The sequence below is a fragment of the Rhipicephalus sanguineus genome, chromosome 2 (genome assembly GCF_013339695.2).
Source record: "Rhipicephalus sanguineus isolate Rsan-2018 chromosome 2, BIME_Rsan_1.4, whole genome shotgun sequence".
Classification (NCBI taxonomy): Eukaryota; Metazoa; Arthropoda; class Arachnida; order Ixodida; family Ixodidae; genus Rhipicephalus; species Rhipicephalus sanguineus.
In genome coordinates this window covers 56,798,881-56,823,220 of record NC_051177.1, presented here as the reverse complement: position 1 = coordinate 56,823,220, position 24,340 = coordinate 56,798,881, and the positions used below count along the sequence as shown (strand labels likewise).

Sequence of the window (24,340 nt, the reverse complement as noted above, 5' to 3'; positions counted from 1 at the left end):
AACACCCGATGGTCAAAATTTCTGCAGCCCTCTACCGTCCACGTAAAACCCCAGCTTTATAATTACTGCACATAATCTTGGCTACTGTTATCACCGGTCTGTGCGGCCAGCACAGGGGCTGCGTGCTTGGTAACGTCACGGCAAATGACGAATGACCACAGGCGGCAAGCAGGCGTTAAGGACTGGCCTCACGCCATCGTGGTTTTTCGTTCGACCTGAACCGCAGCGCCTGTTCAAAGATGGCTGCTCCCTACACAAGTGACGCATGTAGGCGTCAAGTGCGTGAGCTCGCACGACCAGGCGGTTCACTCGCTCGCTGCACCATTTCCACGCAGGAAGAGCAGGAGATGCGAATGCTGGCGAACCAAGTCAAGGCAGCAATGCCCGCACAGCCGGGCAGTGCAAAGACGAAAACACAGGCGGAGCAATCTGCGCCAACGGTGAGCATACACGCTGCGTATCCAAAAGCTATGACGCCGTTTCTCGTGCCCGCGGACAGCGAGAAAGCATCCGGAAACTAGACCGGACGTATCGCAGTTTCCACAGTACTATAGGAAGCGAGGCTGGTGGCAAGTGAAGATAATGATGGGCGGTGATGATGACGCTACAATTACGTGCGAGAGGATATATAACGTCTGAAATATGCTACCCGTGCTGTTACATCTTCCCGCATATATATGTGGTCGTGAGTGACGCTTACTACGACACTATGAGGGCAAAATGCAGTGCACGGAGAACTTTTAGAACTTGTACGTATAACTGTGCTTACATGCATAGGGGCTTCAACCATACTTTATGTATGTTCGTGCACCTTCGTGGCGAGATTCCCTAAGGGAGGCCGCCATATAGTCTGCGAAGCATTTTAGTGAGGTAGAAGCACAGTATAGCACAATAAGCGTTATCGTATTACATTGGTGTTAAGAGCTAACGGAATAGCACGCTGTTCGGAAACATTAGCCAAAGCTCTTCTTGTGTGAGTAAATTAAGTAGGCTTCACGAAAGAGATACTTTCTTTAAAATTAATCAATGTTCCAGAGTGCGTGTTTCGTATAGATTATAGTTTTACATATACGCTAACTTGTAAATCCCTTTATTACATCACCACAGATTCTTTTTCCCCTTTTCTTTAATATTTTTTGTGTTTCCTTTATGCAGACCCATAAAGTGCGTCACGCACTTCAGTTAATATCTGTCCGTAAAGTAATGACACTGGATCTGGTAAAAAGATTTCATTGATGCGATCGATACATATTATTTAAATTCTTCAAAATAGTTTTCTTGGACGTGGATACACCGATTACAACGCGATTCCGACGCTGCGAAGGCTCCCTTGAAAGTCGGCTGCCGTGACCTCTCTCGGGGACTCTGTGACAGCCCGTTGGATGGCGAGAACACAGTCGAAGAAGTCTGCTGAACGCAGGAAACAGCCTGCCGGGCTCTCATCAGGGCTGTGTCAGGGTTGCACCAGCCCTGATGTGAGCCAGGCAGATTTCTTCATTTTCCCAAAGCTCAAGAGGAGCCAGAAAGGACACCGTTTCGACGGTGTTCCCGCCATCCAACGGGCTGTCATACGGTCTCTGAGAGAGGTCACGGCAGCTGACTTTCAGGGAGCCTTTGCAGCGTCGGAATCGCGTGGTAATCGATGTATCGAGGCCCGAGGAAACTATTTTGAGGAATTTAAATACTATGTACATGTACCGATCGGATCAGTAACTTATTTTTCCCAGATCCAGTCTCATTACCTAACGGACAGACCCTGCAGAATGATTTGCGTTAAAGGTTACAAGTTAGGTTAGGTGCTCCTCGGCTTTCATTACTGTCCTCACTCAAAGTGTTCGTGTGCGCGCGCTCCCTTGCGTCTCCCAGTACGACGAGGATTTCTTCAAGCAGCTCGAGATGACGGACCACGCGAGCCGGCTGGAAGACGTGCTGCGCGACCTGACACAGCGCGGGTTTGGCGTGCAGGTCTTCTCCAAGGCTGTCACTTACGCCAAACGCATACACCGTGACCTGGAACCTCAGGCGCGACTGGAGCGCGTCAGAAACGTCGTAAGAAGTTGCACTTTTTGTGTCTTCTCTGACCCGTAGAATCACTTGGTTGGTGTATATACCGGGGATCTGTGAGGTTGGATCGGGTCGACACGAAAAAGCACACAGGGCCCCTTATGCATTCGCCTAAGGCGACGCGAAAGCGAAAGCCATCTTCTTGTCCTTCTTCCTCTTTGTCTCTGTCGATGTATTGATCCTCGCAAGCCCACCTCTGAAAGCTTTCTGTACCTAACGTGGTTTTGCACTGCCTCCAGGATCAGAGGCATTGAAAGCTTACTGCATGTCACTTGGTTTTGCACTGCCTCCTTGATCGGCCCACGTTTGACTAAGTGACAACGTAATCATCTGACGTCAACGTTATGCCACGCAGCGTGACGTCATAGTAACGTCGTGATGACGTCACGAATATTAGTGTTATGTGACGTCATCGTGACGTCATAAGGTGGCGTCATCACGTGATTTTTCGCGTCACTCGTGTTGACGCCGACGCCGCGGGACGCCGACGACAATCAATTTCCGCGTTTGGTGAGGCATCTAAGGCTTTCGCCTTAATACTTGTGTTTTCTATAACGAAGATCTTGTCGCGCCATCTGAACCACTCTAATCGGCTTGTTTCGCCAATAAATTTACCAAGTGTCGTACTTCTACCCAAAGCTAATCACAGGTGTTCCCCCCGCATGTCTTCAAACGCCGCTGGCCGCTCGTGAGCTCGCACGGCTGACAGGTGCATGTACTCCAGCTGGTTTCGCGTGTGTGTCGCGGTGGAGGCTGTCCGCGTTTCGCTTGGTGCACGACTCCTGCTTTGTACACTGTAATGTGGATAGTACACTCTTATTCAAGTACCGTATAACGTCCGGCACATAAACGGCCCATTTTTATTCCACCACAACGTACTGCATATAAGCGGCCCTTCAATCGCCATTAAGCGTGACAAATTCTGCGGTGACGGATTGGGCCCGCTATATGCGGCCGCGAGCGGTCGCAACGCTTATATGGAGCCCGATGCGGAAATGGCTCGAGCGGACGCAACGCTTATATGGGGCCCGACGCGAAAGGCGGACGCAACGCTTATATACAGAGCCCCGCCTCCCTGACCTTCGCCTGTGTGAAAAGCCACAAATACGTTTTATTTTTAATAAAAATTATGGCCTGTAGCATATCACGACACTGCTGCCACCTACCTTCTTTTTGGTTTAGACTGTAAGCTAATAGTTGCAACAGGTCTCGTACTGCCGGAGCACCACCAGCTTCCCGTGAACACATGTGTGCCGCGCTTACATGTTTATAGTGTATTGTGTGCGTTTATTGCGTGCTTATCGTACGCGACATTCGTCGACTGGGCATTTTCCGCGTGTTGGGGCGTTCTCCTGCCTTGATCCAGTGGCGGATGATGGTCGTTGTTCGTTGCCACTCAACACAGCCTCACGGGACGCACAGCTTTGTGTCCGCGCTCAAAAGTGCTTTCTTGCTTCGTTCATCGATTACTCACGTTGATCGAGTGATCGAGTGTACTTCCGAAGACAATCCGCGTCCGAGTGTTTTAACAAGCGGCGACCGCGGTTCCACAGGAGCGGAAGCTTCAGCCTTTTGACGAGCGACAGTGCCAAACTTGGGTAAGTTGAAGAAGGTCGCTGAACTACGTAACTTTGTTACTTCATTGCATGACAACTGTTTGCAGTAACCGTCGTGTTGGCACAGCGATGATGATCAACAGATACCCGATAGGCAGGTATGTTTTGTGCTTTGGGTGCTCTTGTTTGAAGGATGCGCATTGCGCTACGCAATCTTATGCTTCGATCATGCAGGCCTCGTGTCGTTGTGCTGTTATTCCTTGACTGTTTACTGTACGAGGTCATCGCTTGAGAGTGTTTCTAGAATCCCTTGTCGCCGTTAGAAAGTGTGTGCTTTTAAACACATGGGGTCGTCCCATAATGTTTTCACTGTGGTGATGCGAGAGTTCACCAAACTCGGCAATAACACGCAAAATTGTCACAAGACTGGGGACGTGATACAGGGGCGTAGCCAAGGGGGGGGGGGGTGTTGGGGGGGTTCAACACCCCCCCCCCCCGAAATTTTTCAGTTTTGCTTGCGTATATAGGCACGCCCACATACAAACGCACGCACGAACATACATAAAGTATGGTTGAACCCCCCCCCCCCCCCCCCCGAAAAAAATTTCTGACTACGCCCCTGACGTGATAGCAAAACACACAGCCCTGACACGCGCACACGATGATGGATATGTTTTCGTGGTTGCGTCCCCGAGCTTTTCGCCAGAAATCCATGCAGTTGTTTTGTGGTTAGGATTTTAACCTAGCTGCCTCATAAATGTTTTAAAGGAGCTCACTCGAAGTAATGTATTTGAGTGAATTACGTTACGTACTGGTACTAAGTGCACACTCCAACAAATGCGTACTTAATGTGAAGAAGCACATGTTTATATCAAATAGTGTTAGTAGACGAATATGTCAATTCAATTAGGTTAATTAAGCTAACACATGCTACTCTTTGTTTCAATATTGTGTGTTTGAGAAAATATGCGTGAGCTCGTGTTCTGCCATTATATATTTTTTCTTAGCATCTTTAAGCACACGAGGTTCTCTATCACAAATAACTTAGATTGTGCTCATGTTGCGAGAATGTTGCTTTATTGTGTGGTGCTTTAAGTTATTGTATTTTCACGCTTTTTTTTTACTCAGCATAGTACCAATATTGCTCTCTTACTTAAATGCATAACTAAGGTTTAGTATGCAGTGATTTAGGGTTTATTGAGCTTTGTAAGGTCATAAATTAAAAGAAAAAGATCTCAATTCTCATATATGTTTCCAGAAGTTCACAGAAAGTTGGAAAATATTATCGGTTTTGTGAAGGCCTTACATAACTTAAAATGAAATCAAATTGACAGCTCAACTCTACAAGACAAACTACACGGGAATTCGCTTTAGAGAACCAAAAGTTTGTTCCCTGAATGGCTTACATTCATGATGCAATACAATATGCATGGCTCATTCCCACCTCACACCAAGTGCACATGGACCACGCACACTCTTTCATTTTTTTTATATTTCGATAAAAGTGTGCATATCGTTATTTTCATGTGGATCGCCCATAGGGCTATGTGCATATTTCGGGTATTCCTTACAGTCTTGGGCAATAACTAGTTACTATACTCTGTTCCAGAAGTTCCGTGCAGCACTGTGGAAGCTACAGGCCTTCTCAACCAATCAGGAGGGCGAGCACATCTAAGTGTATCCTTCCGCGCCCTGTCGTCTGCTATACTCGACGACAACTTATCTTGACATTGGAGCGAAGGCTACGGAGGCGGGGCTTCCGCACATTCGTGTTGCTCCGCAAGTAGTACGGCAGCTTGCGGCTGATTTCGGTTTTGCTCGCTCGCATCGTTAACGCGTTTAGAAAACATATTCACGAATAATGTGAAGGGAATGTGAACGGGAGAGACATTTCGATTGTTCAGAGTACATTTTAGTGTCATATTACGAGTACATTTTTCTTGGAGAACTAAACGGTGCGTTTGCGGCCGCACACTGACCCACTACGTCACGGACGTCATGTTTACTTTGGAAAACGGGCATGCTGAAAAGGTGGTGCTGTCTAAGAAATGGAAAGAAAAGGAAGGCATTCTTGCGAGGTGAACAATAACTGTATTTTACCTACGACTTCCCGCAACTGTTTCAGTCTCATAATAAATAAAGCAACATTTATTTCAGCAAGAAAAACGAGAAAATTATCAGTAAACGTAAGTACTATTTCTTGGCGCGGTAGCAGGCATGCACTTCGGTTCTGTAGCTTCCACAGTGCTGTCAAGGAAAGTTGTCGCCGAGTATAGCGGCGAGCGCTGCAGCGAAAGCGGCAAGAGCGTCTCGGGACACTGTGCAACTGCGCAGCGAGATGAGCTGTAATTGTGAAAGCGGTTAAATATTCTCCTCGGCACCGTAAAAGCGCGCGTCTTCGAGATACTTGCACGATATCGCACAGGTGAACCAGGCGCCGCCATTTTGACTAAGGAGTGACCAAATCTGCCACCGCGGACTAATCACAACCCAAGACTGGGTCCTCCGCGGCGCTGTGGACGCTCGGGCTGTGCGGACTACTCATAAAAGTTTAGACAGTGTCGTACCATTCCTTCGTACTTTATAAGTAAAAACATAACACATACGAGCCACAACAGCGTTATTTCTTTCGTCATTTGCATGTTATAACACGTACAAGCAAGAACTCTTTCTTCAGTATCATGGAGCCACAAAAATTGTTTTATACAGAAAATGCGACAAAATCGTCATACAAATCACAGCTACAACACGCAGAGAAGCCTTCAAGTAAAAATCCTCCGACGAGACCGCTTGCAAAAGTCATGAGGACAAACAACGGGCTACGTATATGGGGCACTACATCTCGCTTCGCAACAACCTGCGCTCGAGGGTCGTGTAGCCTTGGCTCTGCTGCACGGAACTTCTGGAACAGAGTATAGTAACGCATTACCGGTAACTAGTTACTTTTTTCGGTAACTTGTAACTGTAACTAGTTACTTTTAATTTATAGGAACTTGTAACGGTAACACTGTTACTTTTTTTACAGAGTAACTGTAATGGGAAATACCGTTACAGTTACTTTCCCATATCCTCTCCACCTTTCATCTTTCCACAGCACGGCTCCCCTACCAATTTAGGGGTGGAGGTCGCTTAGAGAATTATCTACCCTGCAGAAGACCGAGGTCAGCAGTCAGTCTTTAACACAACTTAAGTTTACTTGTAAACTACATGTCGTAAGTCAATCATGTTGGAACTGAACAACTTGCTAAATTCAAGTAGTTTTTTTTTTTCCGGCGTATATATATCCTTTTTGTCACTTGAGCTTCTAGCTCGGTTCTTGGTGTACCGGTGGAACATCACGACGCCAAGTTTATATTCTCCTTCGTCCGAGGCTGCGCAATAATCGTGTTTGACTGACGGCTAGAAAGCAGCAGAGCGCGAAACGGTTGAGAGGCACAAATACTGTGAACTAAGTAATTTTTCAAAACCTCTTTGAAACTAATTGTAAAAGGTTTACTCCAACTTAATACAACAATTATTAACAAAATCACATGGACGTTTTGCCTCCTATGCATGTGACATCCTCAGTATACACTGGCGACAAGAAAAAGAAAGGGAAAGAAAGAAAAAAATTCGCGGAGATCGACCAGTGTCCCATACGTCCATGTAAACCAGTAGGGGAATGTGGTTGTTGCATGTTATAGTCGGATACAACTTTAGAAGTCAGCGGCATTTTCTCCTCAAAGGCAGATGAACACAAGCCTGCACCAATGGGCGCGCACTCGGGACGGACATCATGAGCGGGATGGCGGTGGCTTCGCCTTTGGAGAACATCGGCGCGTGCATGAGCGGGACTATTTCTTTTCTTTAGTCTCTCCTGACTTCTTAAGTTGTATCCGACTATAGTTACTATATATGCTACGACATGGCTCCTAAAGGTGCCATATACAGTAACTATATTGCAAGCCGACGCGTCGCGGCGAATGAACCGCGATTCCAGGAGTTCCTTCCCCTCACCTTCGTTCACGAGCCAGCGTCGTCACAGTGTTTACGTCAAAGCTATGCCCTGTTCTCCGGAAGTGTTAAACAAGCTCCGTCTTAGAATGCGTTGCATGAGTTGCTTTAACAACATCCCGTTTGCCTTCTTTAAGCCTCGTTGATTCTTTCCTTCCCATTTCGCCGATGCAAGTCGCGTCGCAATGCCCGCATCGGGCTTGTATATCACCCTACTCTGATCGTCTGCAGGTGTGCAATCTTTGGGTTTCGCGAACACATGCCCCAGAGTATAACGGGACTTAGAAACGGTTTGTATGCCCAGCGGACGCAAAGCTAACCGAACAGGGTCTGATACACCTTGAACATATATATGGAACAGACACAATGGACGTCGTCTTCATTCGTCACACACTCTCCGTTGCTATTTGCATGCGCTTCTGGGTGTCGTTAATAAACATCCTATGATACTGCTGTCGTTCTAGTGCATCAACCACATTTTCCATTTTGAGTATCAGAGGACATTTGTTATTATTATTTGCAAATAAATTCCCTTTTTCACCAACGGTGCATGAACAACAAAATTGATGCAACAAAATGAGGTGTACACAACAAATGCTTGTGTTTGGCCCCCTATTAGGTTTACTTCGTCTAGGGTTTTCCCACGTGCAATTTTGACTGCCCGCATGCCTTCATACATATTTAATAAATGAATTCTATCGTTTGGTTTGTAATCTATTATTTATTTTATACAGTAACGGAAAAGTAGCGACGTTACTTCGTCACAGTAACTGCAACAAAGTAACGACGTTACTTGTCACAGTAAGTGTAACTGTAACAGGTTACTTTTGGAAACTCTGTAACTGTAACAGTTACTTTAACAGAGCCAATGACTTCACCCATCAAGCACGTGTTTTTCAGACACCCCTCTCAATATCACTTAAATTCCACATGTGGGCTTTGCTTTTAAAAGTACGCCGCCCGCTTTCCCCGCCTGTAGTTGCCTTATCCACCATCTTCTGCAGCCCTTTGTGAGGGCTAGACGTGCCGCCCTTCTGCAGCCTTTCCAAGTGGCTTTCATACTCCACTCTTTTTTTTTGCCTTTGACGGCTCTCGCTCAATAGACCCCCCCCCCCTTTCCATTTTTTTCTTTTTTTTCTCTCCTTTTTCTTGCTTTTTTTTTTCCTTCTTTGCAGCTCCCCTTACTTCTGAGATGAGAGGCCTGAGCGCCGTTGCAAACTTTCTTGAAATGATGTGGCAAGGGCTACACTCCTCTCTCTAGTTTTCTCTTTCCAGGCAGCAATTACCAACAGCGACAAGCACCACCGCTAGACATGACGTCAACACTAACCCTTTAAAACTAACACGCCAAGGATGACAAGGTGCCTTCGATAAAGATAAGTCCCCCTATGGAAACGTCGGCCAGCCTGTCTGAGGCACTTTCTTCTGTTTGAAACCTATCCCACTTTTTTGGCTTAGGTAACTGTAACACTGTTACATTTTACTGGTAACGTGCCCATGACTGATTGCTTACTGTGTACATGTGTGAATGTTGAACACGCAATGGCACTCTTTCAATAGTCTGCAAGTGGCTGGTCCACTAATACCTGTTCTTATTGCACCCTGATCCCTTCATTCAAGGATCGATCTCTTTAACATATGAATATAGACTTGCCTGAGGACATGTTTGGTACTCACTATCTGTGTGTGGTTGGGTTTGTCTTGAGTGAAAATCAACATTTCCTTGTGGTATCTATTATGCATGTATCAGCGATGAGAGCTGTTCATGGCACCGACACAGAGGACAGATTGCAGTACAAGATAGGAGCATACTTCCTGCAAGCCATAATGAGTGGTAGGCATTTCTTTTCATCACTAGATTGCGACAGTTTGGACACATAGCACCTATAGACCTTATGCAAAATCTGCTGCCATCTAGCGGCCGCTGTGTGCATTTCCGCCATGAAGGCTAAGCGCGCTCCGCATGTAGACAAGGAGCGTACATATCAACGTGTGGCGGCTGATAAGAACGAAAATGCCAACATATTTTCGAGTGCTGTGTTGCTGAGATTGAGGAAATTGGGATGCTGAAAGAAGGTTTGCAGGAACCAAGCCTCCATGTTAGTACATTTCCTCGTGGCCGACGAGAATCAGCAGATCGTTCCGTTGCTTCGGTTACTGCTTACGACTAACGCCGTGTTTCCGTTCACCGTTAATATATGCGGTATGTGACAGCATCGGCACTCATCAGAGAACACTCTTTCATGTCATGCCAGAACAAGAAAGTTTTCGCACCGTGTGCTTGCTGCAGGCACAAACCCGCTTCGTGTACGAGCTTCAAAGCTGCATCGCGGCTACTCGCGCATGCCTGCGCTGCTGTTGATATTAGCTTGTTTATTAAATTGCGATAACAATTACATGTTAGACAGATAGCTCGTGCGCGTCATTGATTTGCAGCGGACGGACCGATTGTGCTGGAGCATGTTGTTTGTAGTTTGTTTTCGATGGTGGAGTTTAACATGGTAGCGTCTGGTGGGATGCTTTGCGTGTGTATTTCTTCACTATGCGTATTTTTCAAGCATTTCATGTGGTATCACTGCCAGGTTCAGACGGGTTGCCCGGATGTCCTGACCGCCCCCACCCCTTACTTTTTTTTGTTTAACTTATACCCCAGGAAGAGCAAATCAGGTTCTCCCAAAAGCTGATCCCCCCTTCGGAAAAATCCTCTGTACACTCCAGTTTGCTGTGAAATGTTAACAGGTGCTTCAAGTGCGCGGTACTTTTCTTATGAAACTAAATAAAATGCTGTTCCGGGAAATGTGCTACATTCTACCGTGGGTGCGCTACCGCTGGTTACGCGCTGAGGCGGTTTCAGTCGGCGAAGCAAAACTGCCTTGCCGCAACGGGTTTAAATTGTAAAGCACCAGTAGGCCCCTAAAGCAACAATGTGAACACGAATATTCTTGGCGTTTCCTGTTATATAGGATCACATATCGGAAGGATATTCAATAAAATACCAGCTGATCGGCATCTACTTCTAGGAGACACTACACTTTTCATGTTCACTTTCCACGTGCATGAGATGCGCAATTTTCTGCATTTTAATCGCACGGTAATTCTGTACATAACATAGGTCGGATGACTACAACAGCGAAATAATATTATTTCAAAGATAAAAAGAGGACAACGTTTTATTTAAAATTAGATGGACACTACGTCGGCTCGACATAGGCTGTCCCTCATGAAATATGCTTTCAATTGGGTCAACTGCACTTTCTTACCGTCATCGCTGCGCCTAGCCGCGCTAAATAAAGCCTCTTCCCAACCATCCTACATTATACAAGCATGATATTCAGATAGCTAACAACGCTTTATTCGCTACACTGAAAACAGACAGGCCAATTTGTAACCTAGCGCAGAGCTTCATTATCGACGACGACAGGCCTGCACGTGACTAGCAGTGTCAAACTTGCACCTTCTTCTCGCTGTGAGGCGGTTCTTTACACGTAATAACCGTCAACGTAAAAACTAGGAAATGCCGGTAACGTGTACAGGCCCGCCTGACATTTTTATGCCCTGATTGTCGACTACCAAAGCGGATACAAGCAAGAAGTGATAGCGGCGACAGCAATAGAATTCGGGCACAAACCTCCAACATGGCGCCGAATCGTTAGCTTCGTCAAACCTCCAACAGATAGCAGCAATTTTGCATAAGGTCTATTGATATACAGCATATACTGGCCTTTAGCTTAGGAGTGAGAAACGTACCTTCTGCACTTCAGTGCAATGCATATTATTTAGTTTGCATTCCTTGAACATGGAACGTCGAATAGTTTGTATTGTTGAGCTTGTAATCTTTGAACATGGGATGTCGCCAGAGCCAACGTTTTGAAACTTGGAGTTGTCTTCATAAAGGGAGCAACTGTTAATTCTTGATGTTGCCATCTTGATGAAGGCAAGTCTACTCGTACAAGAGTTGGTTGCAGTGACATACCGTTTGAAGATTTTTTTCGTCTCTTCAAGCCTCCTCCATCTTCCATCGAACATCTGTGATGTTTGTGCTGCCATGAAACTGTGGTGAAACTGTGTGGTGCTGCCATGAAAAAAAAATTGGGCGTGCGCAGGCACAGCACCATTGAAGAAAAATAATTATTTCTTTGTTAAAGATTGTGAAGGCACACTAATGCAATCTCAGCCAAGATTATTAATAGTTGCCGACTCAATTTTAATGTAGTAGTTTCGTTGCTGTGCATACGCACGATGAAACTCTCATCAAAAAGTGGGAAGCAACCACACATGCTCCAGTGTTCAGCTAACCAGTCATCACTGCCTTTCTTTATGTTTCAGTCTTCCCTGAGCCTTTCTTTGATACACTGCCCCATTTGCCCCACATAATGCTTATCCCATCATCTGATAAACGATGCCTTCTTTGCAGAGCACATAATGTGTCCTGTGATTCCTATTGCAGCCAAGTGAGTGTCTGGGTTGCAACCTTTTCATAGTTTAGCACGCTTATTTGAGGCCGTGAACACTATGCTGATGATTGCCCGACCACCAACCGTTCTTATATTGTCGGATATCCCGTGCAGGTATGACATAGTGGCAAACATATTTTGGCCATCACGATTAGCCATTTCTTTGGCCTGGCAGCTGGAAGGTGTTTGTTTAGTAGGGCTTCTGCAGCCAATACAGCAAGGGGAGCAGGATATCCTGCTTGCATCCAGCGAGTTCTTGAAATCAAGCCTCGTCCACAAGAAATAGGAACATGATTATTTAGTACAATATGCAAGCACATAAGTTTTTAAATGTTTTAGATATGAGGATGACTGCGTCTTTCTTTATTAAATACCACAAAGGTTCTTTCGAATCTGAAGCCACTAACATATTAACACTGGCACATGATTACTAACACCCACTGGTGCTTACCCACGAGCATCCGGGCAAGGATTGTACCATATCAGGTTCCTGAATGTACAATTTCATTTGCATAAAAAGTGCATGAGCTAGTTATACGAACTGATGGGAAACAAGCCATTGCTGCCTCTTAGTTTCTCCCACTCAATAATGGTAGAAAGGTGCATTGTCTGACACTGCTTGGACAGTGGCGTAGCGAGGGGGTAGCAGACCGGGCCCATGCCCCCACTCGCCCTCTTCCCCGAAGTGAATTTCTGCCTATGCCACTGTAGCTCGCTAACGCAGTAAAATTTCTGTTCCTATTACTTGTGGACAAGCCTTAATTTCCAAAGAACTCCCCTGACACAAGCAGGATATCCTGTTCACCTTGCTGTATCGTTTGCATATGCCCTACCCAGAAAACCACCTTCCAGTTGCCAAGCCAAAAAAAAAAAAAGCCAAATCTTGATGGCCGAAAAATGTTTGCCACGATGCCATATCTACACGGAATATTCAACAATATAGAAACTGTTGGTGCTCGGAATCATCAGCATAATGTTCATGGCCTCAAATAAGCATGTTAAACTATGGAAAAGCAGCAACCCAGATACTCAGAGGAGAGGCTTGGCTGCAATAAGAATCACAGGACACGTTACGTGCCCTGCATATAAGGTACCGTTTATCAGATACTCCTATCATGGGGTAAGCATTATAGAGGGCAAATGGGGCAACATCTCAAGGAAAGATTCAGGGAACATTGCAACAATGTAAAGAAACGCAGCGATTGCCTGTTTGCCAAACAGTAAAGAAACTATACTACATTGATTATTGAGTCAGCAAGTATTCATAATCTTGGCCGAGATTGCGTTAGTGTGTCATTACACTACTTGTCAAAGAAATAACTATTTTTCCTGGACGCAGCTGTGCCTGCGCATGTTGAAGTTTTTCTTTTTAAATTATAAATATGTGTGATCTGAGTCCAAAAAACACTTAAAAGATAGCGCCTATCTGTGTCCCTTCTTGTTCTGTCTTCACTACTCTCTGCAATAAACGTAATGGTTAAAAGGGAGCCGTTCGGCGACCTAACAGCTTGTCACTATTAGTGGGTTAGTAGGCCTTGAGGCGCTCCACGTTGACTATGTCGCGCCCTCGACGGCGCATATCCAAAGCTGGTTCGATGGGTTCGATCAGGTAGTTGACCGGTGATGTGCGCTCGATGACCCGGTAGGGGCCTTCGTATTTCGGCAGTAGTTTTGAAGAGAGGCCAGTTGCAGTGGTAGGGACCGAGAGCCATACGAGCGCTCCGGCGACTAACGTGGACTGTCGTGGACATGTCGCCGAGCGTGTGGTTAAAGTGTTCGGTTAGGCCATTCGTCTGCGGGTTGTAAGCAGTAGTTTTGCGGTGAACAGCATGGCACTCTTTGAGAATGGCTTCGACGACTTCCGACAAGAAGACACGGCCTCGATCGCTGAGAAGCTTCTAGGGTGGACCGTGACGCAGCATGAATCGGTGTAGCAGGAAGGAGGCAACATCGCACGCTGTAGCCGCTGTGAGGGCAGCGGTTTCGGCAGATCGCGTTAGATGGTCAACGGCGATGATGGCCCAACGGTTACCAGCCGAGGTCAGAGGAAGTGGTCCATACAAATCGATGCCCACGCGCCCGCACGGATGGTTAGGGCAAGGTAATGGTTGTAGACCGACTGGTGACACGTGCGTTGAAGGTTTTCGGTGTTGGCAATCGAGGCAGGAGCGGACGAACTTCTGCACGTAACGGTACATCCCTCGCCAGAAGTATCGTTGTCGAATGCGGTGGTAAGTTTTGGATACCCCAGAGTGCGCGCATTGCGGATCAGAGTGGAAGGACTCGCATATTTCAGCACGCAGACTTCGGGGTATCACAAGTAGCCACTGGCGGCCGTTGGCATTGTAATTGCGTCGGTGCAGTAGGTTGTCACGAATGGCGAAATTGTGGGCTTGACGACGCAACGGGCGAGTGGTTGGTGTTGCCGACGGATCAGTGAGCAAGTCTATCAGCGAGGTGATCCATTTATCCTTGCGCTGCTCGGTAGTGATGGTGTGAACGTCGATGGAAGAAACAGCAATGTGAGATACTGAGCAGGAGGCATTGGCGTCAGGCAAGGGGGAGCGCGAGAGGGCGTCGGCATCAGCATGCTGGCGTCCGTTGCGGTACAGCACGCAGATGTCGTAGTCTTGCAGGCGAAGTGCCCAGCGGGCGAGACGGCGCGAGGGATCCTTCAATGATGACAGCCAGCATAGTGCATGATGATCGGTGACGACATCAAATGGGCGACCATACAAATAATACATGAAAATTTACTACTTTGAAAATTATTAGAGAAATACAAATGCAGAGGTTCATTATTCACATAAAGGCCTATTCATACAGCAAATATGAACAAACTAAGATGTTCACAGAAGTAACCATAGCGTCCCAAATTTGACTAATTTTCACTAACGCAGCGTTTGTCGTGAATTTTTAAAAATGCATAATTTGCTCAGAATTCCATCAAATTATAAGAGCTATTTCTTCTTCACTTCTACTTATGCTAAATAGAAAGATATTTGTAATGTATAGCTTCAGTAGCTGCCAGCATGGTTGCGAATTTACGAAAACGCACTCTTCGTAAGATGGTCGTCGTCAACCGGCGACGCTCGTGGAATTTTCCTGTGTTGAAAAAAATTTTTATGTGAAAACAAATTGGGATTTCGTGCTGTGAAGTCATATGTGCACAACATACAAAATTATCAGAAAAATCGGAAACATCAAGTATACACCTTTTTTTTTATCTTTCGTGGAACCGACCATTGTAAATGATGTTATCTCTGTGAAAACACTTGGGTTCAGGTGATATCTTAAGTATCTGCGTGATTTCTAGAAAAGTTAGTCGTGAGTTCAGCACTGCTATGTGCTCTTTTCTTGAGTAGCTGTGCTATCCTGTCAAGATGCTTAACAAGTAACAACGCACTTGAATGTGGATTCTTCTTTGTGGTAAAAGAGCGCAGACAACGGGACGAAGAACATACAGGGCACAGAGCTGACTATCAGCTGATTTCCTTATTGGAAAGTCTGAGAATCTGTAGGCAGGCGAGCAAAAATCGAAAAATGGCACAAATGCTATCAAGTGACTCGGCCGCCCGGCTTTTTTTTTGGATAGGGTTTACAAGATGCGGCAGAAGCCGATTTCATTAAAACATAAACACAAGCAAAAAATGGCAAAAAAGAACAATGACATGGTGGTCAATACCAAACTGATTAAAACCGCTAAAAGTCTGACATTCATAAATCAACAAAAACGAAGAACCAGGGTCTGAAAAAAAAAAAGGTTTTTAAGCAAGTGACAGCAAGGCTAGAAAACTGCAACCACTAACAATAAAACAGAAAACAAAACAAGAAAACAAAACGTGACAACAAGCTTAGTGATCACAATTGAGGCTCATGGCAGCTAATTTCTTCGTCAAATAGTGCTAGTGATAGCGCGCTAACGCAAGCTGCTCCCCTTTTGTGAATTATGTGCGCCTCACAAATTTTGTGAGCACATTACTCCCGATATTTCATGAGAACTTGCACATTGTCAAGCAATGGGGAGCAGCCGCATGATGTACAATGCCAGGTTCCTGCCCGTTGTTGCTTTTAAAGATTTGGCATGTTCACCCATTTTGTAATTTATGCATCGTCCGGTTTGTCCTACATATGATTTTCTGCATGATAATGGAATGTCATAAATGACGTTCTTCACGCATTCAATGAAATGATTTCTGTGCTTCTTGTCACAGCAAAAGGATACTGTTTCATCCCTGTTAACTAGCCTGCATAGGGAGGCCAGATGGTTTGGGATGGAGCACAAAACTCTTATGCCTACTCTGCCTGCAGTCTTCTTCAACCTATGAGAGAAACCGTGAATGTAGGGAACGTCAGCCAAGGGAGAGCGAGTGTGCTTGTTTGGCCTGTTATTTCTGGTCGTTCTAAGAGTGACGAGCATCTTTTCAGCTAGGGAGCTCAAAAGAGCACTAGGGAACCCCGTGCTCCTCGAGCGTTCCACTTGAATCGTAAAACTTGTTTCCGTCCACTGAGGGCATGATCGGATGAGGGCGTTTCTCATGGCAGAATAGCCTATTCCTGGAGTCATCCAGGAGTCATGCATGGAGTACCATTTGAGTAGCGAAAGGATGCTGTTATGCAACGTTACATCAAAGAAGCTGACCGAGCTAATTGGCCTGTATATGATAGCTGGTTTATCTATGACACCACAGCCCTCAGAAGTGCTGTATAGCGGTTTGTTTTCTTATGTTTTTGATCAAAGCAGCATTAAGCCAAGGCTATGGGGTTGGGCATTGAATACACGTGGATTATTCAAGTAAAATGGTAAAAATGATATCACTATTTCGAAACAGAAAGTCATCAATCATAAATTGCAGCATCTGTTGATGTGTTGCGCTAAGCTGTTAGCTTCAATGCCAAACTACATTTTCACACTCTCTCTTGCAGGTTTCAAATACAGCAACTGTACCACCACAACAGTGCAGCACAGGAGAGCCTATCGTCAGTGCCGCGTCGAGAAATTAAATAAAAAAGCACTTACTCCTGGAAACTTCTCGTATCATCTTATTGGTTTGATTGTGATTATAAAACTGCACTTTCATGGGAATTGAATCAACTAGCCCCATTTATTGTCCCATTGAAACTAAATAAATTGACAATGTAGAGCTTGTTTCCAAATGCCTGCATCATAGGCCTACAAGATTACTTATTGGCTTCAAAATACTCTTACATGTAAAGAACGCTGTTGATATAGTCATTGCTGGAAATGTTCTGCTGATATTTTTGTTATAATCCTCTAAAGCCTACACACTTTCGTATTGTTAACCACAAAAAGATTTATTGACCTGTGTGCAGCAAACATGCTGTTGCAGGCATAAGGCTGCAATACGCTGAAACTCATACATCAGAATTCTACACACTAACAGCAGCCAATTCCTTGTAGACCCTCATTAGGTGTGCATGAGAAAGCGCATTAGACTGGCAAAAGACAGTCTAATGATTCTGATAATAATAATAATATCTGGGGTTTAACGTCCCAAAACCACGCTATGATTATGAGAGACGCCGTAGTGGAGGGCTCCGGAAATTTTGACCACCTGGGGTTCTTTAACGTGCACCTAAATCTAAGTACACGGGCCTCAAACATTTTTGCCTCCATCGAAAATGCAGCCGCCGCGGCCGAGATTCGATCCCGCGACCTTCGGGTCAGCAGTCGAGCGCCATAACCACTAGACCACCGTGGCGGGGCAATGATTCTGATGTCTAAAGACATTAGTCTCTTTATTGAAATACATTAATTTTTTTTCTGTGAGATTAGCTGATGCATGCTCCTTGTGTTAAGTAAGATGCCATTTTTCTAGTTCATGAAGTTGACTGACGTTATCAAATGATGTAGCAAATTTTCATCAATAGTTGCTGCAAATAGCTAACATGCACGGTGGAAATTTGCTAACTTACAAATACTATTTTCCTGCATTTAGTAACTAAGTAATAACCGTCGTGGTAGTAATGTTACTAGCTTAGCTTACTACCTTCCAATAAGTAGTAACAGGAACTAGTAACTGTCATGGTAGTAAATTTACTAACTTTCTGTTACTACCTTTGGTATGTAATAGCTGCAGGTAGTAAATGACATGGTAGTAACTTTACTACCTTGCCGTTTACTACCTGCAGTTACTACTTAGGTAGTGAATGTTGTGACAGCAATTTACTACCTCAAAGTTAGTAAGTAGCACTACCTTTTCTTTTAAGAGTGTAGAATGATGTGTCTTGTAGTTAATATTGTTTGGGACACAATTGCAAGGAAAGTGCACACGTTCAAAGCCAAATTGCTAAGGTAGCTTGCTAGAAAATAACAAGTGGACTGCCCCCTTATTTGTTTTGAAAGGATAAGTTCATGAGATTCAATTAGCTTAATCTAATCCAATAGCAGCTTTGAAAACCACTTCAGAGAAACTACTGCCGGGATCCTTTAGGGGGCCATTATGTGCACAGGTGCTGAAGTGGAACACGTGGAGGTTGAAAATTGAGCAATAAAGAATATGGCATGTATTTTAGGGTGATTTTATTTTTACCTTCGTTATTTTGTTCACACAATGCCCTATTACTCCAACAAGAGAGCATATAGGTGAAGAACCCTTGCAATGCATCCTATTGTATATGTAGTGATGTGTGTGCTCTGCAGGTGAGAAAGACAATGGGGACATCAATGACCATCAATGTCTAGTGGGTCTTTGGGATTTTGCCGAAGACATCATGTTTGTCCATGATGAACCGGCAGTGCAACCACACACGGACATAGGAAAGAAGGCACATAACACAGTGCTGTGTTTCGTGTACCTTTCCTCTGTGTGTGGTTGTGCTGCTGGTTCATCATGAAGGACAACCAACTAGCCCAAGTTTCAGTCTTGCTAGACATGTTTGTGCCTGCTATTTTTTTTTGTGTCAACAAGCTGTCCTCCTACTCTTGTAGAACTTCTCACTGTCTTGTGTTTGCATTGTAGCGTGACAATATTCTCTATATTTTCTCTCATGGCTCTAATTCATTTCATTGTTCTGCTCAGTATGCAGCTGCGCAGCAGCATAACATGTACCTTCATTCACTTAGTGCACTAAATACTGGCATGGGTACTCGAAGAAATGGCACAAAATGTAACAACAATTAGCGGTGCCAGATGGAACACCTAAATGCCACAGTTCTACAGTAATGGGTGAAGGGAAGGGCTTGAAGCAGAGAATGGAAATAAGGGACCCATGCATACATAATTAAGTGCCAGGCTGGCACAGTGATGGATTTGGACTCGATGCCTGACTAACTTATTGCAAATATATGTCTCAACACTGCAAGGGAAAGGTCATGTTTTGAAATGGTACCAGAAAAATAACAAATACATTTCAGGTCTCAACATTTAGTGAAGGACAAATCTTGTACTATATGCAAATACCCTTTATGTGGCACAATGTCTGACAGATGGTGTGCCGTGGTAACTGCACGTAAAGGGGGCTGCACGTAAAGGATAATATTGAAGAATTGATCGCTGGGCAAGTTGGTAATCCATGACTACAAAGAACTGCGCGAAATAAACTGGCACAAGGAAGACGCTTGTCCGTGCGTCTCCTTGTGCCAGTTTATTTCACGCAGTTCTTCGTAAAAAAGAATAATAGCTGCACATTTAGACGTGTATGTCTGCATGCTTATGTGAGCGCTATATGAGCTGCTAATTCTGAAAAAAAAGCTGCAACACTTGCGCTTGAACTACTACAGAATGTTATTGTGTATAGCTAGTGTTGGTACTGGCAATAAATCTTGGATTCTCAAGCACAGTTTGTATTACCTGCTGTACCAGCCAAAGCTAAGGATGTTGCATGACAGCTTATATTTAAATAAAGGTGCACGTAAAGCTACATGGTATGGAACAGGGGCGTAGCCAGGGGGGGGGGGGCATTGGAGGGCGTTCAACCCCCCGCCCCCCCCAAAAAAAAAATTTCAATTTTGCTTGTGTATATATACAGACATGCAAACGCATGCACAAACATACATAAAGCATGGATGACTCCCCCCCACCCTGAAAAAAATTTCTGGCTACGCCCCGGGTATTGAACATGAGGGAGGTTGACTGGGACACGTAAAGCTCAACATTTATGGGTGTGCTATTAGTGTGAAAGCGTGCTTTTTATTTGCAGCTGTTATTTGCAATTATGACACCTACTGAGTAAAAGAATTGTTCCTCTATATCTACTATTTAGTATTTTACGTTTGCATGTCGTGTCCCATGATCCGAATCAAGCAGGATGCTACTGAGTGCACATTTTTAAGACAGGTGAACATTTATTCCTAGAAGTCAAGATTACTGCCCGAGTTCAGCCACTTCTAGCATTCTGCTAGTTTATACGTTTAAGCGTTGTTAAGCTCAAAGCATACTCGACTGGATGACGTGGAGTGAAGTAATACTGGCCCTTGTCGCTCCGATCACATCTCGTAGCCAAGGAAAGAATCACTTTCACTCGTCGACAATGGGTGGAATACGAAAACAACCTTCAACCTGCTATGTTTCCCAACACAGGGCCTCCACCAGATCGCTGTTCGGCGCTGATATGTGGTCAACTGAGGCATGTTATAGAGCTTAACGTTCATGAAGCTTCAAGGTGCAAAACAAGTGCATATTTAATTTGGGGTTATTATTTAGATTTAACAGCACCTATTAAATATTAGAATGTTTCAAGTTAATCTTTGCATCATTCAGTATAATTGTTCACATGATCCTTCTGAATCCTTCAGGCCACTTCTGACTTTTGAAGAAATAGCATGGTTTTATCCTTGAAAGCTGGATCATATTGTGACTTCATTCGATTTCAAGCATTGCTATTTTTGATGCGACGCTTGGCAGGAAACATATGTTCTAACGGGTGATGCAAGCGATTTCATGCGTGCTCTTTCCGCGCCAGTCATGCACTATACGTTTCATCGTTTGTGGAAGCCAAGGGGAGCATCACTTCCAACTGTCAACAACGAACGAACCACGAGAACGAACAACCTCAGACCCGCCGTCCTCCCCAGCATGACAATCCCACGGCATCGCTCGTCCGCGCCGTCAGCCTCGAGCTCGGGAGACTGCATTCTTTTTCTGCGAAGGCTCGTTGTTCTTTCGACTCAACAACAACGTTTCTTCATCGCCTATGCTACACTCGAGAGAGAAATGAGCGCGCCCGTTCTGAAAGCTGGTCCGTCGCCTCGTACGCGCTGCACTACACCAAACCCATCAGTTGCGCGAATAAGCGATTATGTGTTTTAATCCGATTCTCTGAGATGAACCTCTACATAATACTGTCCGTATAAACGCACCGACATCAACGCGATGCTCGCGAAGGACGTGGGAGACTGTACTTCGCCAAGTAGAGATGAGATCAGCTGACTTCCACCGCCTGTACTGCGTCAAACATCGCAGAAAACTTTTCTTTGGCGGCTGGTTGCACATCAGGGCACGTTCGGCTGCTGTATGATGCCGGCAAATGGAAATGCACTCGGAAACGCATCGTTCATTGTTCACCTCTGTCTCCGTGCGGGATGCGCAAGCCACACACAAACTGACTGTGACTGCCCGCGAGGGTTCGCTTAAGGTCGTGCACACGTATACACGCGCATTATACGCGAACGATGCCTCTCATATATGCAAAATTATAGCGTTGTAGCCGATCGTAAAATCGTCCAAGATAACGTGAAGTGCATATATAAAGCCGCGGAAGTCCACCCAGATCGTGTGGTGCGGTGGCGTAGTAGTTACAGTGTCTGCTTGTCACGCGGTTGGCCTGGGTTCAAATCCCCGTGGTGGAGTGTGTGTGTGTTGATACATGGTTTGTGACTCTCTGTGCAGTGTTCTTGTGATGTGTAAATGCATATTCATGAGTTGAAAGGCTGAAGAGAACAAAAGAAAAAAAAGAGGTACACTGCACGATCAACTACAACGTAGAAGAATTTCTTTTTTTTTTCTAAAAATTTGCGAAAAGTACCGCATATATTTCGACCGCATATTGAGCCGTATATAAGCCGGACAGATTTGACCTGAAATACCGCTTAACCACATCGACGGTATGCGTTACTTTAAGCGGTCACTTTTAAACGGCCTTCTGGCAACGAGATGGCCGCGCATAGGGAAGAGCCGCATAAATTTAGGCCGCATAAGAAAGAGCCGCTTAGCCAGAGGCCGTATAAAGAAGGGCCGCATGAAAGAGCCGTATAAGTAGGCCGCTTAGAGAGCCATTTATAAGCGTCGAAAATTTGACCTACTTTCCGCCTTATATGCGTTGTTTTAAGCGGTCGTTTGCTAAGAGTGTACTCACGTGCAGGCAGTTTTCCGTGGTTTCACGACTCTGTTCTCCTCGGAATTAAGCAATAAAGTGACAAACGGTACCCGAGTATCCGCAGTGACACAAATGTACGTCATAAACAGCAGCAGCAGCAGCAGCAGCAGCAGCAGTAGTAGTAGTAGTAGTAGTAGTAGTAGTAGTAGTAGTAATAGTAGCAGTAGCAAGCAGTAGTAGTAGCAGTATTAGCAGCAGCAGCAGTAGTAGTAGTAGTAGTAGTAGTGGTAGTAGTACTAGCACTAGAAGTAGTAGTAGTAGTAGTAGTAGTAGTAGTAGTAGTAGTAGTAGTAGTAGTAGTAGCAGCAGCAGCAGCAGCAGCAGCAGCAGCAGCAGCAGCAGCAGCAGCAGTAGTAGTAGTAGTAGTAGTAGTAGTAGTAGTAGTAGTAGTAGTAGTAGTAGTAGTAGTAGAGATACTTGTGATTGATAGGAGGATATGACGCTTATTTCTGCAGCCCATAAAAAAATTAAGAGCACAAAAGAGTGGCTTGCTTTATCAAAAATAAGGAAAACATTTTCTCTGATGAAGCAAATCCAAAGTAAAGGTGGGAACGGATGGATGGATATGCAGGTTGACTGAACGGGGATATGTCCCTCAGACAGGCTGGCCGACGTTTCGATGGGTGCACCTATATTTTCTTCCTTTGACGAATATAGGTCCACACATCGAAACGTCGGCCAGCCTGTCTGATAAACTTATGCCTGCTCAGACAACTATCATATAGCTTTGATAAAGTACAGGTGTAAAAACGGATGGATGAAAATGCAGTGTGATAAAGCAAGCCACTCTATGCCTCCTTTCCCAAGTTCATGGTTTGGTGCACCTGGTCAATCCACAGTCATGTCTGCCTTCGTCGATGGAGGTCGCAGGTGTACGGACGCCGGCTCCGCACGTTGGTCCAAACCTCCCAACTCCTCTCTGTCTTGTATTTTCCTACTCCTTCACTCCTTTCCCTGTGGCGCTGAGCTTTGCTCCCTCGAGGGCTGCAGAAAATAGCGCCACCTTTCTTTTCAATCTTCTAGCTGTGGTGATCACTACGCCTTGAGATATGGTAAAGTTCCCTTAAGTAAGTTTCTCCTATAATTCAGATTGTATTATCTATCTTTAAACCGGAATTCCCTTTACACAGCCTTTAAGATGTCGCCCACGTGCCTTTTGTGTTGCACGGCTATATGAACAGTACCTCAACCATGTCATACCAGATCAAGCTGTAAAGGGTACGACATTGTTGCGTCTTCGTGACCGTCATCATCGTACTACTACTACTACTACTACTACTACTGATACTAGTGGTAGTAGTAGTAGTCGCACAGGTCACGTTACCAGAGGGCGGAGTGAACAAAGATGGTGGTAATGATGATGCTAAATGATGATGATGATAATGATGCACGTGATATCTCTAGCCAGTCACATGCACTCGCGCGTTTACAGCCTCGCTGGCCGACGGTTTTCACGGCGCGGAACTGGGTGAACTTTTTTTTTTTCGCTTGCCTATATACGCAGTACCAGCGGGTGAAGATATCCTTCGAAGCGGAGCGCCAGCGCAGGGACAATCTCGAGACTCACATCGCGAGCGCCCCGGACGAGGCGACGCGCCAGGAGCTGCGGCCCTCGTTCGAACAGTGCGAGCAGAGGCTTAAGGGCCTCAACCTGGTGCTCCTCTACTACGCCTCGGGCCTCAAGTGCATCTACGAAGAGCGCGAAGAGGCCTCGGACCACTCCGAGGCGCAAGCCTAATGTATACCGGCTGCGCGCATTTACATACATGGTCAACAGCGGCCAAATATAATGTATTATTCACTCGCGCGCGCTTTGTATACGTGTGTAAAACCAAACCGTGACGAAGCAAAGCTTGAAAATATAGTGGCACGCCGCCTTGTTGAATCGGAAATTGCGGCTCCGTGACATTCGCGTTACGTGTTATACATATATGA

The 24,340-nt window shown here is 45.3% G+C and overlaps 1 protein-coding gene across 1 annotated transcript; it reads left to right on the top strand.

Annotated features, from left to right (window-relative positions):
* The first annotated feature begins 271 nt into the window (after window positions 1-271).
* LOC125757150 (uncharacterized) lies at window positions 272-24,340 on the top strand. Its single transcript, XM_049412382.1, has 3 exons — window positions 272-440; window positions 1,867-2,049; window positions 23,910-24,340. The coding sequence occupies exons 1-3, from the start codon at window positions 348-350 to the stop codon at window positions 24,141-24,143; spliced, it is 510 nt and encodes a 169-aa protein (XP_049268339.1). The 5' UTR covers window positions 272-347; the 3' UTR covers window positions 24,144-24,340.

Excerpts from the sequence above, each read along its gene's own strand:
- LOC125757150 (XM_049412382.1), top strand. The coding sequence starts at position 348 with ATGCGAATGCTGGCGAACCAAGTCAAGGCAGCAATGCCCGCACAGCCG. Across the intron at positions 441-1,866 it reads CGGAGCAATCTGCGCCAACG|TACGACGAGGATTTCTTCAA; the intron begins GTGAGCATACAC and ends TGCGTCTCCCAG. Across the intron at positions 2,050-23,909 it reads TGGAGCGCGTCAGAAACGTC|TACCAGCGGGTGAAGATATC; the intron begins GTAAGAAGTTGC and ends CTATATACGCAG.